Genomic DNA, 14,302 nt, shown 5'->3' on the forward strand with positions numbered 1-14,302 from the left:
GTCACATCAACTGTTGCTTCCACCCCCTCTCTGGATATTACTAAACTACTCCCTGCTATTCTCGTCTCTCGTGTGCTCAGCAACTTGCTTTTCAGATGTATTTTGGGGCCTGATCCTGCAAGTTTAGTACTTTTAGAATGCTCTAGATGGCATGTCGTTTTCTAAAGATCCAGCAAGAGACTACCTCAGGAGCCCCACCTCCTTCCCCTTTGGAGGCAAGGAAAGGAGCTTAATTAAGATTCTTTAGGTTTATGCATAGAGTATTCATTACTTTATCATCAGGTTTCTCCCCTCCCACACCATGCTCAGCAGAGCTACTACAGGAGCAGCAGCTGCTATGAAACTCAATCACAAAAAAGCCTCCTATGGAATTAGGTTTTCAACTAATGATGCTGCTCAGCATCCCTTCCCAAAGCTATGTATGTTTACTAACCAGAGAAGCCAAAATTGAACCACCAATCCATGAACTGAACCTCCGCTCCACTGTTGTGTTGTTTGCTATCAACTTCAGCCGCATACTCTGAACAGAGAAAAAAAAAAAACACATTAGCAAGGTCAAACTGATAGGTAGCTCAACTGAAGGTTCAAAACTATTTCCCCTGAAGGGGATGAGGAGGAAGAGGTCTCAGGACTGCGTTACAGACAAATATTCCAAGTGTTTAATTCATCTGTTGACACACAAGTCAAAGATACTAATTCTATTACATTTTCTGTAATGTGGAGCTTGCCTGATTTGCACTTTCGAGTCCAGTGCTCCAAAAATTACAGGTTAAATGAAGAAGCAGGTTGCAGTTTATTGGTAGCCTGTCTGACTTGTGTGTGCAATCCACGGAGAACAAATCTTCTATATTAACATGAGCTTAAACTGAATCAGTGAAATAGCCTTGGAAATGGGTTAGCAGCAACACAACAGAAGAGAGAGATGATTAGGGGAAATTATCACTATGGCTCCGGAATAGTTACACAGCCCAGAATTGCCACAATCGTTATCTGAAAGTAGGGATAGACAGGCAGTATTTTAAAACTAGCGAAGTATTTGCAGAAGTCTGTTTTATGCTGTTACTTGTTTCCAAATTGCATTGAGTTTCTTTGAAACAGGATAAGTTTTTTCAACAGTCTGCAACTTGTGGCCCCGCTTTAGTCATTAAAGCTAAAAAGGGGCTGGGTCAAGCAGTCTAAGCACAAGACTGGATTGCCTGCAAGCCCCAATGTTCCAATCCTGACGATGACATCGATTACCTTTGTAGCCTTCATAATTGTGACATCTTTTCTTCAGTTGTCCCAATACATACTAATTGGGTAATACTACCTACTTTACGAGATTAGTTACATTTGCAAAAAAACCATCCTAATGAAATCAAAGCTGCAATACACAGTCAGTGCCTGTATAGGCATGTGTGATAGCCCACACTGGAGAAGAAAAGGTTAACCCCACATTAAGGGTGGCAGAAGTCCTGCCTCTCAGACCGTGCTGGAGATGCTCTAACTGCTGCCGTAGTATAAAAGGAAGCAGCCCAGCTCGTTCTAGACTGACGACTGAGGGGAGAAGATGCTTGATAGAGGCTCCAGGCTAGGAGCTGCTACAGCTAGAGACTGCGTGAACTGGAGAACCCAGGGACCAGACTGGTGAACTGCTATCTCCAGCAGACCTCCGGGAGTTGGACTTCCAGGGAGTTACCCCCACCAGGGAAGCTGAAGACCCAGGTTGCTACCCATGGGAGATGCAGTAGGAAATGGCCCAGGAAGGCAAAGGGAGTGGTATCTAACACCCGAGCAAGGTCAGTGTGTTGCGATAGGATTCCCTGCTGACTGGGTGAGGGCCACTCCTGTCACCAATAGTTCCCAGGCCCGGCTCCAGCCTTTCTGCCATACCAAGCAAAAAAAAAAAACAACAACAAAAAAAAGCAGTGATTGGCGGCGGCAGTTCAGCGGCAGGTCCTTCGCTCCTAGAGGGAGTGAGGGACCTGCCGCCCCCGAATTGCCGCAGGTGCCGCCCCTCTCCCTTGGCCGCCCCAAGCACCTGCTTGTTAAGCTGGTGCCTGGAGCCGGCCCTGGCTGGGACCCAGTGGAGAGGGGGGCTTGGGTCCCCCTACCCAGCTGCCACCCACCATTAGGTGGCGGCCCACTTCCCTGACTCTGGCCACTAGGCCACACAGCCCTGACTCCAAGGGCAGCCGCATAGACTCTGGCCACTAGGCCACGCAGTCCTGTATTCCAGGGCTGCCATGACAACTCTGGCGTCTGGGCTGTGCTGCTCTCAGCCTAGGGACTGTCTGATAGACTTAACTGTGGTGGTGTCACTACCCCGACCTACCCTAAGGAGAACAGGGCATGCACACCATGCAACAGCATGTACAAGGAAAAACACAGACCAAAAAATGACCCAAAGCAGCAATTTAATAAGCTGTCTTACTGGTGGAGTTTTCTGAGAGAGCTCTCTGTTCAGTCTGTCTGTAAAACTCTGTATTAAAGTGTTTCCTCCTGCTACGATCACACTGCCATAGAGGCCCTGGAAAGAGAAAAATGTGACACACAAGAGTTCATTCTGAATGTATTTTGGAAACGTTTGTTTTCATAATACAGAGAAAAGAAAATGCCAGGAGTACATATGATCAGCAGTAAAAGTACACTTGACATCTAGACAAAGTTACACCATTATTAGTACAATCATTTCTACCACGTGAAAAATAATTCTTATAAAAGATACATTGGGGGACAGGCAGTTTGATGATTGATTCTAAATGGCTTTTATTTACTGTTTTAACCTTTAGTACTTCTAGATCAGCTTGTTTTCATACTCCCCCTGTTCCTCCGCCCCCACACACACACTGAGATACAAGAACGCACAACTAGATGTACCATCCACAAAGAACACAAGGAAGGAAGGATTTTTTCCCCATTAGAAAAAAAAATGGTGTGTCAATATTATATTTACATTGACTAATATGACAGTTGCCAAAGACGGAACACAGCCTACCCAGCCAGGTTGACTTTGCAATTAAGGAAGTGCAATGGATGGACCAACCCATGTGCAGCCAACATGAGAACTGCACACAGCTGAATGTTGCATGCTCTTTAACAGATGGTGTTGGTGGAAGCAAAAAAGGAGAATTTTAATTTTATGCTTTCTTTTTCCACCTGCACCATACAGTGAATTAATATCAAACTATTTAATCTTCAGATATTTGGGGCTGAATAGTCACAAAAAGCTATGCACCTAAAATGACAGTTTGAAGCTACCCACTGCACATTGTAGAATCATCAAACTCTGGATATTTAACATGCCATTTTATTTATCCGTTTCATTACACCAGTGTGAAACAAGAGTAACGCAGGATTTCAATGGAGTCTCTGCATTTCCATCAGTGCAACAGAGGTCAGAATCTGACTTAGTGTTTCTCAAACCATGGGAACAGTTATCTTCAGATATGTTTTATCTGCATATTCCCCTAATAGCTACACAACATGTAGATGATAATGTATAGGCACCTCAAGAGGTCAAGCTCTCCATTTTAACTGATGGCAAGTGTCCATGCCTCTTCAGTAAATTTCATAGCTAAAATATATTGTAACCATGCAGAAAAACATCTATGCTTTAGATAATTCATGTCTGACTAGCACTTACTGGTCTGATGTCTATATCACACATTCCAACGCTTGTGGTAACAACATGGCTAACACCCAGCATTGTGTTGCCAGATAAGCCCTGGAACAAAATTAGTAAATCACAAATCAGTGCTTCAAAACGGCAAGGCACATTAAAGCAGTGAATGAACAAGGGTCTAAAAGCTCTGCAGACAAAAATCTTTTAATTTATCTAAATTTTTATTTCACACATCACCATGATCTCAGCACCACATGAGTTTTTTTTAAAGAAAGAACCACATATCTTGAATTAAGCAACAGAGAGTCCTGTGGCACCTTTAAGACTAAAGATATCTTTAAGACTAACAGATGTATTGGGAGAGAGGGCTTGATATCCTGAATTGCATTTCTACTACTCCACCCCCAACATAGGTAGCCCCGGAAAGCATACAGTGTAAATACAAACAGACCTTCATAGTTTCAATCTTTGTGCCATCATAACATACTGTACCCACATATAAAGGGAAAGGCTGCATAGAAGGGCTTCATAATAAACTATATTTCTGCAAATTTTAATGTACTACTTTCATTATTTTACCTTTACATTAGAAGGGTCAAATAGTCCTTCGGGAATTTTTAGACGTTCTGCACCAAAGTCACAATTATAACCATTGGGGAATTCATAATGAACGGTCGGCATCTGTGCAGCCACCCTGGAGATTGATATTGATCAGAACATTGGTCAGAAAGTAAAGATGCTAAATCACAATGCACATAATGCAGTGAATAGTCTAAACAGCATCATAAACAAAGAATTGTAAAGAACAAATTTTAATATGACCTGTGCTTTGGGCAATCTTTCTGATTGTCATTAGAATTTATGCACATTGGCATGGCAAGCGTAATCTCTAATCCAGCTATTCAAGGTATTCCTAACACCAAAAGTAAATGATTTTGTATATCATCATACTTTTCCAATAAGCTTAAGAATAGAAACCATGGACTCCTACTCTGATAAATACATTTGACATACACACACTGCTAGTTTTACAAAGATACAATGACATACTGTTCATCATAGGTTGAATCTGACACTTGGAGGACGGAGGCTTGGAAATCCTGAATTACACACTATGGAGAGAAGAATAAAAGAAAAAGGTGTGTTATAAGGATTCCAGTTCAGAATTCAGTATTATGTTATAATTACATAAATGTGAAACTGGACAAAAGCCTTAAACCAAATTTGGAATTTGGAATCACAAAACTGAGTGCACAAAATATGTGCAAAGCTTCTTTAAAAAGCTAAGAATGCATTTCAGTACATAAGTAATTTGCTGTGCTAAATCCCTAGAAACAACTATAAGAGGTATTGTTTCAAGCACAATAGGTTTTAAAGAAGTCAAAAGCTAGGGCACATCCCATAATGACAGCGGAGTATTTCCCCTCAGGAATTTTTAATCAAGGCTGGACTTGATCACAGTTATCATGGATTTTCATATTCAATAATATATCCATTTGGCGGTGTCTGTCTGGGAATATGATCGGATGATAAAAGCCTAATTGAGAGCTGAAGATTTAACTAATGGAGAACCAAGAGCTCAGCAATATCACTGCAACAACACAAAAGACCAGACCTGCAGACTCAAGACAGAGCTTCAGTTTCCCACAAAGGAATTGTGGGAGGAGAAATCTGATTTAGGATTACAAAGGTGCACCCCAGTATGGTAACTCCTTTGTTAGGAATTTATCCCATCACATGCAATGATCTTCTGTATTGCATTAAAAAATGGAACATTAAAGGTGATGGCAAGTATGAGAGTGCCCAAGACTTGCTACACACACACACACACACACACACACACACAAGCACTTTCCATGCTTTTACCCTTGTAACTATTTTATTGTGACACACAAATTAAAAAAAAATATTCTGATTTAACTATAAACATCAGCACGAACTAAAACCACTCCTACAAGCCTATCCAGGAAGTAAAGCCATAATGCCCAGAATTTTCAGTGCTTGCAAGTTTCAAACAGGAGACAAAAATTAGCTTATCTAATGGAATTATATTCTAAAGATGAAAGAGCAGCTAAACCGATTTTAAAAATTTGTCCTAGCTCCACTCCAAAAAGAAAAATGATCTTTCCTATTTTTTTAGACAGAAAGTTTTCTATTTTTCCCTCACACAAAAAGCTTCCTGTAATATACACTAGCATATGGTATTTCTTTGTGGGCCAAGGGAGAAGAAAGGATTTACTTACATTACACATATAGTTGTGCCAAGATCTCGTGACCTGAGGTAACTTCTCTTTTCTCTTCCAATTTGCTGGTGATCCTTCGCGAACTGCTTCCTGCAATTGTAGAAGAGTACAGTCAGTCAACAATCTACACTCTGAAAAATAAACACTTTTTAAATCCAGTTAATTTTCCCACCTTTGATGCAATCATATATGGAGGGATTAGCTCTATGTTCATTTCCTGAAACAGTTCTCTGCACTGCATAGTAATAAAGTCTCCAGCAAGGGGTGATTTTACAATGCCTACAAAATATAAATAGAATTTTGGACTACGTTCAAATCCTTACAGAACAAGATGTCTGCAATAAATTGTTCATTTGAAACAAAAAAAAAAAAAAGCCCATCTCCCACCCTCCACAAAAAACACAAGCTTCTCCCTATTCAAAGATACCACATTTTCTTTTAATATTAGTAATAAAACTCATTTCTTAATGTAATGAACACAGTATATAAATTATACATCTGAAACTTTTTACCTTGTTGAAGTACATATCCATCATGCACTGGAATAGCAGTGGTGTGAGTTGCTCCACTATCCAAAATTAGGCCTGTGGATCGACCATTAGCAAAGCTAATCAGAAGGATTAGGGAGAATGACAGAATTTACACTTGGGAGAGAATTTTGTCAAATAGTTAGAGCACAACTAGCAACGAGGACCCTAAGAGTTCTATTCCTAGCCTCACAAGTGACCTGAAATGTTCATCCATTTACCCTTCTACATAAGGGTAATAAGTACCAACCTTGCATACATGTTAGGCTTTAATTTATTTATGTTTGCAAACTGATTTTTGAGCTCCTTGGATGAGAAATGATATAAAATTCAAAGAAATGTTCTGCAGCAATCTCTAAATAAAATATTTCCCATTTATTTAGATTCTGAACTGCCTATTAAAACATACATGTTAGTTTAAGATATTTACATAATGCAGTGTAAGGCTTAATCAGTGATCTCAGAAGATTTCTGTTGCAGAAGACCAAAATTACTGCATTTTAGTAATCTGAGCAAAGCCATTTTAGGCATGCTGAGCTCTGACAAACAGCATAGGGTGTAAATATACACTAGAAAAAGTTGTCTCCCAGGATAGGAATCACACCAAGGGGTTTTCAAAGTTGATCATTAAGGAGAAAGCACAGAAGTGGAAGCTATTCTGTTCACATAGCTGTATGGATGGTTACAGAAATATTCATTTTGGTTAGAAAGAAAAGAGTAAGTTATCTTATTCTAATAATACCACTTTGAAGAAGCTTGCTTTATTTCTTGGAAAAATACATGTATCAACATTTCAAGGATACGCTGTAAGAACTGCAGTTTTACACAAGAAAAAAGCAGGGATATTGTAATGTTCAAACATCAGTTCTGTCAATTTCTCACGCTTTGCTCTGGTATTCCACTACAAAAGAGAAAAAAAATAGGTAAATAGGCAAAACAGAAATATTATTTTTACCTCAAGATCCATTATATTTATTACTGTATGCTCACAGGATGCCAGCAGGATATAAAAAGAAAGTTAGGATTATTAAAGTTGTACTTTAAGAACAGTTGCAAAGTTACATAAAGCAAAACAAATATATATATCTTGGAACTTTATTTCCTTAGATGAAAATTCACTTTTTGTGCAACAAGCATTTCATTCCAGACTCGTACACAAACACAGGAGGCCTTTCTGAAATTTTAAAGGATGTTTACATGCATTTCCAGGAGGTTCAACTTTAAACTATTAAAATAATAAATTATTTCTGTTGTTAATACTTTACACTTCTAGAACCCCTTCCATATCGGAATCTCAAAGATCTTTATGAAAGAGCCCAAACCACCCCTGTGAAATAAGTGTTACTCCTGTTTTACTGGAGGAAATGTACATGTACACAGATGTAAAGTGGCTTGCCCAAGGGAGAAAACTGAATTCAGATCTTACCACTGAAGCACTTACTTACTGAAGCAAAGGCAAAGACAATGTGCTAAGACACACCTGTGGATTGCAAGTCTCATTTTATTGTGAACTTCTTCTAAGTCAATTGTTAAGTGAGTTTAGCCCTCATGTTAGGAGTCAGACTGAAGACCTTTATTTAGCTATTGAACAGGCAACCCCCAATGCAGATTGCTCCATACTCCATCACTGTACCTCAACCCTTCTAGAGGGATCATGTTTAGGAGTGAGAGGGTAGCATAGTCTCCCTATGCATTTAGTAGCTGCCCTCTCGACAGTTTCAGGTAGAACAACTGTGATGGTATGTTCTGTTACGTGGACATCTATACACAGAGAACTAGAACGAAACCAAGAACTCATTTCACAGCCTTCAAACACCACCAACTTGAATTTACTACCAGCCTTGGGTGAATTTAATTTTTGTTTATGGATACTTCTACAGTATGCTTTCTCTGTAATATCCAAGTGCCTTTGAACTGCTAGCTGAAAAGCGAAAGGCATCCATTCTCAATTCAATCCCTCATACCCTTCCCTACCTGAGCCTATCCAGACCCTTTCAAGTCACCACTTTCGACACACTAATGTGGAAAAAAATTATTTACAATAATTGTATGTAAAGGAGGCTTTATCTTCATTGTATGCATCCTCTGTGGTTTATATTCAGACTCCTGTATTGCGCCTTCTAATCTAGAGCACAGTAAGGTGGGGAACTGCAGCCTACGTGTCTACTTACATTCTTACTCCTACATTTTTATTTGATCTATCAGGCCACTGAGTAATCCAGAGAACCAAGTTAAAGCTTTGCCATTATACGTATTACTCTCCCTGGTTCTGTTTTGAAGGGCTTGATGTAATGAAAGATTTTCAAAAACATCTCTATTTTTAGTTAGTATAATAAAAGATCATCTACAATTTTACATTTCTCCCACCCTCCCCAAGAAACAAGAGAAAGCTATTACAAAACAAAGGCTCTAAGAGGAAATCCAGCTTGAAATATGTGAAGACCTAGCTATGGGAATAAAGGGAAACAAGAAGACTTTTTATCAATACATTAGAAGCAAGAGGAAGACCAAAGACAGGGTAGGCCCACTGCTCAGTGAAGAGGGAGAAACAGTAACAGGAAACTTGGAAATGGCAGAGATGCTTAATGACTTCTTTGTTTTGGTCTTCACCGAGAAGTCTGAAGGAATGCCTAACATAGTGAATGCTAATGGGAAGGGGGTAGGTTTAGTAGATAAAATAAAAAAAGAACAAGTTAAAAAACACTTTAAAAAGTTAGATGCCTGCAAGTCACCAGGGCCTGATGAAATGGATCCTAGAATACTCAAGGAGCTAATAGAGGAGGTATCTGAGCCTCTAGCTATTATCTTTGGAAAATCATGGGAGACGGGAGAGATTCCAGAAGACTGGAAAAGGGCAAATATAGTGCTCATCTATAAAAAGGGAAATAAAAACAACCCAGGAAACTACAGACCAGTTAGTTTAACTTCTGTGCCAGGAAAGATAATGGAGCAAGTAATTAAGGAAATCATCTGCAAACACTTGGAAGGTGGTAAGGTGATAGGGAATAGCCAGCATGGATTTGTAAAGAACAAATCGTGTCGAACCAATCCGATAGCTTTCTTTGATAGGATAACGAGTCTTGTGGATAAGGGAGAAGCTGTGGATGTGGTATACCTAGACTTTAGTAAGGCATTTGATACGGTCTCGCATGATATTCTTATAGATAAACTAGGCAAATACAATTTAGATGGGGCTACTATAAGGTGGGTGCATAACTGGGTGGATAACCGTAGAGAGTTGTTATTAATGGTTCCCAATCCCGCTGGAAAGGCATAACAAGTGGAGTTACGCAGGGGTCTGTTTTGGGACTGGCTCTGTTCAATATCTTCATTAGCGACTTAGATATTGGCATAGAAAGTACACTTAAGTTTGCAGATGATACCAAACTGGGAGGGATTGCAACTGCTTTGGAGGACAGGGTCATAATTCAAAATGATCTGGACAAATTGGAGAAATGGTCTGAGGTAAACAGGATGAAGTTTAACAAAGACAAATGCAAAGTGCTCTACTTAGGAAGGAAAATTCAGTTTCACACAGACAGAATGGGAAGAGACTGTCTAGGAAGGAGTACGGCAGAAAGGGATCTAGAGGTTATAGTGGACCACAAGCTAAATACGAGTCAACAGTGTGATGCTGTTGTAAAAAAAGCAAACATGATTCTGGGATGTATTAACAGGTGTGTTGTGAGCAAGACACGAGAAGTCATTCTTCCGCTCTACTCTGCGCTGGTTAGGCCTCAACTGGAGTATTGTGTCCTGTTCTGGGCACCGCATATCAAGAAAGATGTGGAGAAATTGGAGAGGGTCCAGAGAAGAGCAACAAGAATGATTAAAGGTCTTGAGAACATGACCTATGAAGGAAGGCTGAAAGAATTGGGTTTGTTTAGTTTGGAAAAGAGAAGACTGAGAGGGGACATGATAGCAGTTTTCAGGTCTCTAAAAGGGTGTCATAAGGAGGAGGGAGAAAACTTGTTCACCTTAGTCTCTAAGGACAGAACAAGAAGCAATGGGCTTAAACTGCAGCAAGGGAGGTTTAGGTTGGACATTAGGAAAAACTTCCTAAACACTGGAATAAATTGCCTAGGGAGGTTGTGGAATCTCCATCTCTAGAGATATTTAAGAGTGGGTTAAATAAATGTCTATCAGGGATGGTCTAGACAGTATTTGGTCCTGCCATGAGGGCAGGGGTCTGGACTCGATGACCTCTCAAGGTCCCTTCCAGTCCTAGAATCTATGAATCTCCATTTGAATAGAGAGTGGGCAGTATGTGCTAAAGAATGGTTATTTCAAGTTACTGACAAAAAAATAAACTAACAAAAAATAAAATGCAGAGACTAATCCAGCAGAGTATTTTTAAATTGTTACCTCTAGAGTCCTGCAAATCTGCAGATATCCGCTTTATATCCATGTTTGCAGATCGCGGATTGGATGTGGATACAAATTTTGTATCCGCGCAGGGTCTAGTTACCTCCTCTTAATTTTCTAAAAATTTCAAAATTCCTAACTTACAATTCTGTATAAGATTTGTACAAACAAGATTAAAACATTCCTAAATCCCAATGACAATTTGTTCATTATGACATTTCAAAACAGGAAATATGCTTTTACTCACTGGTGCTTCAGACATTAGGACAGGGTGCAAACTTGCTTCAGATTTAATATGCATCTTGTATGTGTGATCCAAAATTGCCTGGAAACTATCCCAGTCCTCAACTGTAAAAATGTTAAAGCAGTTGCAGCAGTTTAGACAATGTTATTGCGTTTTCAGAAAGACACAGTTAAGTGAGTCATCTTAAAAACATAACTTTAAAACACACAGATCAACCAACCAACCAACTTTCTCCTGAGCAACAGTCTTAAAAATTCACACACTTCAGCAGCTTCACAAAGGTCTATACTGCTTACGGTACCAATAACATTCATCCCCTTCTTTTCCCCCACCACCATCATCAGATGGGACCTATTCCAACTCATTACATGGGGGAAACCTCTATAGTTTTTCCTCAGATCAAGCAAATGTTCACAGCCTCATAATTAAAATAACTTTAGGATAAAATGTTTTTCACTTTTAGATCAAGAATATTAATGCAAATGAAATGTTCATATTTTTAACTTTGCAGCTGAATATAAAGTTAGTGATCAGATTTTAAGAACAAGAGGAAAAAGACAGAGCACCATACTCATTCCATTTTTTAAGGGTGAAATAGCCTCCATGTTTTCCCTTGGAACTCGCAGTGCATTGGTGTCTATGTAGTAAGTAGGGCCCCCTTGTTTGCCTTTGTCACCATCTATTTCCATCAGGGTGCTGCCATCGTCCCTTTCCAGTACCACACCAATAGCAGTGGGAAAGTCAACCTGCAATGAAAATGTAGACAGGGTATGGCAATTACACAGTGTGTATTTGTTTACTCACTCAACGTACTGTTTTCATTTCAGCTATACGTTTAAAAAAACAAAACATTTTCTACAAACTCAGAACTTGTTTGCTGGGTCGTATAATACTGGTTTACATTTTAATCTTATACGGTCACAATGACTCTTACCTTTGGACAGTCCTCACCAGCATAGCCAGCTCTCACTGTATAGGAACCAATATCGAAAACAAGAGCCCCAACTTCATCTGTAAGAATTATTAGTAAACAGGCAGTCAGTAATTAGTAGTCATATAACAAAAACTAAAAACATTGTGCTTACCAGCAAAAACATACAAGCCAAGATACTTTTTGTAAAACACGAGTGCAAACCACCATCACAACTTTTAACCAGGATTTAAAGTTGACAAAGAACAATAGAACATTTTCTATCAGGAATTTAAGTTGCACAAGAGTGATCCAAAAAAGCCATTGTATTTTAACTAAATAACAGTACTTTCGTTCAGAATAAGCAAAAAAAGGCAATTTTTGCAGAGAGGAAAAAAAATTGAACCATCTTCTGGAAGAGATTTTCAGAATATGTTATGATTTACTCAAACAGCAAGTTACGTGGGCCCCTAATTTCTAATAATCCAAGGAAGTAAACAGAAAAAAAAAGTTAAAATTAGATGTAACAGTCTATAGACACTGATGCTTAAAAGAATGAATGTATTTCTTAATTTAAACACCGATCCCCAAAGAGGCTCTGTATAGGCTCGAGATTGGGGTCCTGTTTGGCAAAATTAAATCTTTAATCTTGTAGCTCTGGTGCAAGACTGTAATACCTTGGCTTACAAATAAATCTTTATTCTTGTAGTGCTAACCTGAATTTCCCACCACCAACGTAGCAGCACCAAATGTTGCCTGACACCACTAATCTGGCTGTCTGACAGTTCTAACAAGTGGGAAAAGCTTCAATGAAATTGACCAAAGATAGAAACTAAGAAGGCCTTCAGATTAGCTAGACTTTCCATTTTAATGAAAACTTGCAACGTATATTGAAGCATTGTGCCTTTCTGCAGCAGAGAAAGCTGAATGGAAAGTGGAGTTATATCTCTGATGGGAAGAACTATGTGGGGAAAATGAAGTTTTAATAAAGGAGAGCTGCAGCAGAGAGAGAGACAGAGAGGTGTTCATAGGTGGAGCAATTCAGCTATATTTCAGCTGAGAGAACTGCTTAGAGCAAAGCTGTCACTTCATGGATCAGAGCAGCCACAAATCACTGGGAATGGAAAGAGCTGCAGGAAGTGGGGAGATGCAGCAGAAAGACTGCAAGAAGGCTCATGGTTTGGGAAACTACAGCAGCATTAAGTGGGGAACAGCTGCATGGGAAGAGTGGAACAGAAAGGTTCATGGATGGGGGGGAAGCTGCAGACAGCCCAGACCTTTGTGGGAAGTGTCAGCAAATGTAACGGACAAACTAGATCACGGGCTCGTGGGGGCTTGGGGGTGCAGCAGGCAGGGGCTGGTGGGGGGCCTGGGGGAGGCTCATGGGGAACAGCTGTAGGTGCAGCAGATTGGGGCTCAGAGGGGGACCTGGGGGAGCAGCAGCAGCAGACAGGGGTTCAGAGGGGGGCCTGGGGTGCAGCGGGAGGCAGGGGCTCGGAGGGAGGGCGGGGGAGGCTCGCGAGGATCAGCTCTGGGGGTGCAGCAGGAGGCAGGGGCTCGGAGGGGGGCGGGAGGAGGCTCGTGGGGAACAGCCCTGGGGTGCAGCAGGAGACAAGGGCTCGGAGGTGGAGCTCCATGGGCGGGAGGGGGCGGGCACTCACCTCCCCCGTACACCCCGCCGCTCATGGCTGCCGCTGGGCCTGTCTCTCGCCGCGGTCCCGGCAGCCCCCGGTAACTAGCTGTCCTGGCAACAATAGCCGAGTGCGAGTCTGGCCCGCGCTCACTCACCCCGCCGGCTGAACCTAACCTGCTACTTTCTCCCCTCCAGCCAATGGAGCGCGCCTCGCCTGCCAAAGCACCTACCGCAGCGCCAGCTTGCCGAGCAACCCCGAGAGCGAACGACCAATCGTGGCTAGCAAGGGGCGGGCCGAACAGGCGGGAGGCCTATCCCAGTCAGGAAAAAGCGGGAAGGAAGCAAGTATGGTTACAGTGTGCGGGAGGGGTCAGCAGAGAGACTGGGCGTGGCTTGGGGGGCAAAGGGAGAGCATCAGAACATGAGAGCGGCCATGCTGGGTCAGGCCAAAGGTCCATGAAGCCCAGTATCCTGTCCTCTGACAGTGGCCAATGGCAGGTGCCCCAGAGAGAATGAACAGACAGGTTATCATCAAGTGATCCATCCCCTGTCGCCCAATCCCAGTTTCCAGCAAACAGAGGCTAGGGACACCGTTCCTGCTCATCCTGGCTAATAGCCATTGATGGACCTATCCTCCATGAACTTACCTTGCTCCCTTTTGAACCTCATTATAGTATTGGCCTTCACAGCACCCTCTGGCAAGGCGTTCCAGAGGTTGACAGTGCATTGCGTGAAAAAATACTTTCTCGTGTTTGTTTTAAACCTGCTACCTATTA

At 41.2% G+C, this 14,302-nt stretch overlaps 1 protein-coding gene across 1 annotated transcript in view; it reads right to left on the minus strand.

Annotated features, from left to right (window-relative positions):
• ACTL6A (actin like 6A) overlaps positions 1 to 13,745 on the minus strand; it is a 17,464-nt gene extending 3,719 nt beyond the window's left edge. Inside the window, exons 1-13 of the mRNA XM_005285961.5 lie at positions 13,555 to 13,745; positions 11,918 to 11,994; positions 11,555 to 11,729; positions 10,987 to 11,087; positions 7,178 to 7,275; positions 6,360 to 6,454; positions 6,020 to 6,126; positions 5,848 to 5,937; positions 4,655 to 4,716; positions 4,184 to 4,298; positions 3,626 to 3,706; positions 2,414 to 2,509; positions 434 to 520 (exon numbers count right to left, since the gene is read on the minus strand). Coding sequence (XP_005286018.1) covers positions 434 to 520; positions 2,414 to 2,509; positions 3,626 to 3,706; positions 4,184 to 4,298; positions 4,655 to 4,716; positions 5,848 to 5,937; positions 6,020 to 6,126; positions 6,360 to 6,454; positions 7,178 to 7,275; positions 10,987 to 11,087; positions 11,555 to 11,729; positions 11,918 to 11,994; positions 13,555 to 13,579 — 1,209 coding nt within the window. The 5' untranslated portion in view covers positions 13,580 to 13,745. The remainder of the gene's footprint in view (positions 1 to 433; positions 521 to 2,413; positions 2,510 to 3,625; positions 3,707 to 4,183; positions 4,299 to 4,654; positions 4,717 to 5,847; positions 5,938 to 6,019; positions 6,127 to 6,359; positions 6,455 to 7,177; positions 7,276 to 10,986; positions 11,088 to 11,554; positions 11,730 to 11,917; positions 11,995 to 13,554) is intronic.
• Between the last annotated feature and the right edge of the window lie 557 nt (positions 13,746 to 14,302).

The sequence above is a fragment of the Chrysemys picta genome, chromosome 9 (assembly GCF_011386835.1).
Source record: "Chrysemys picta bellii isolate R12L10 chromosome 9, ASM1138683v2, whole genome shotgun sequence".
Lineage (NCBI taxonomy): Eukaryota > Metazoa > Chordata > Testudines > Emydidae > Chrysemys > Chrysemys picta.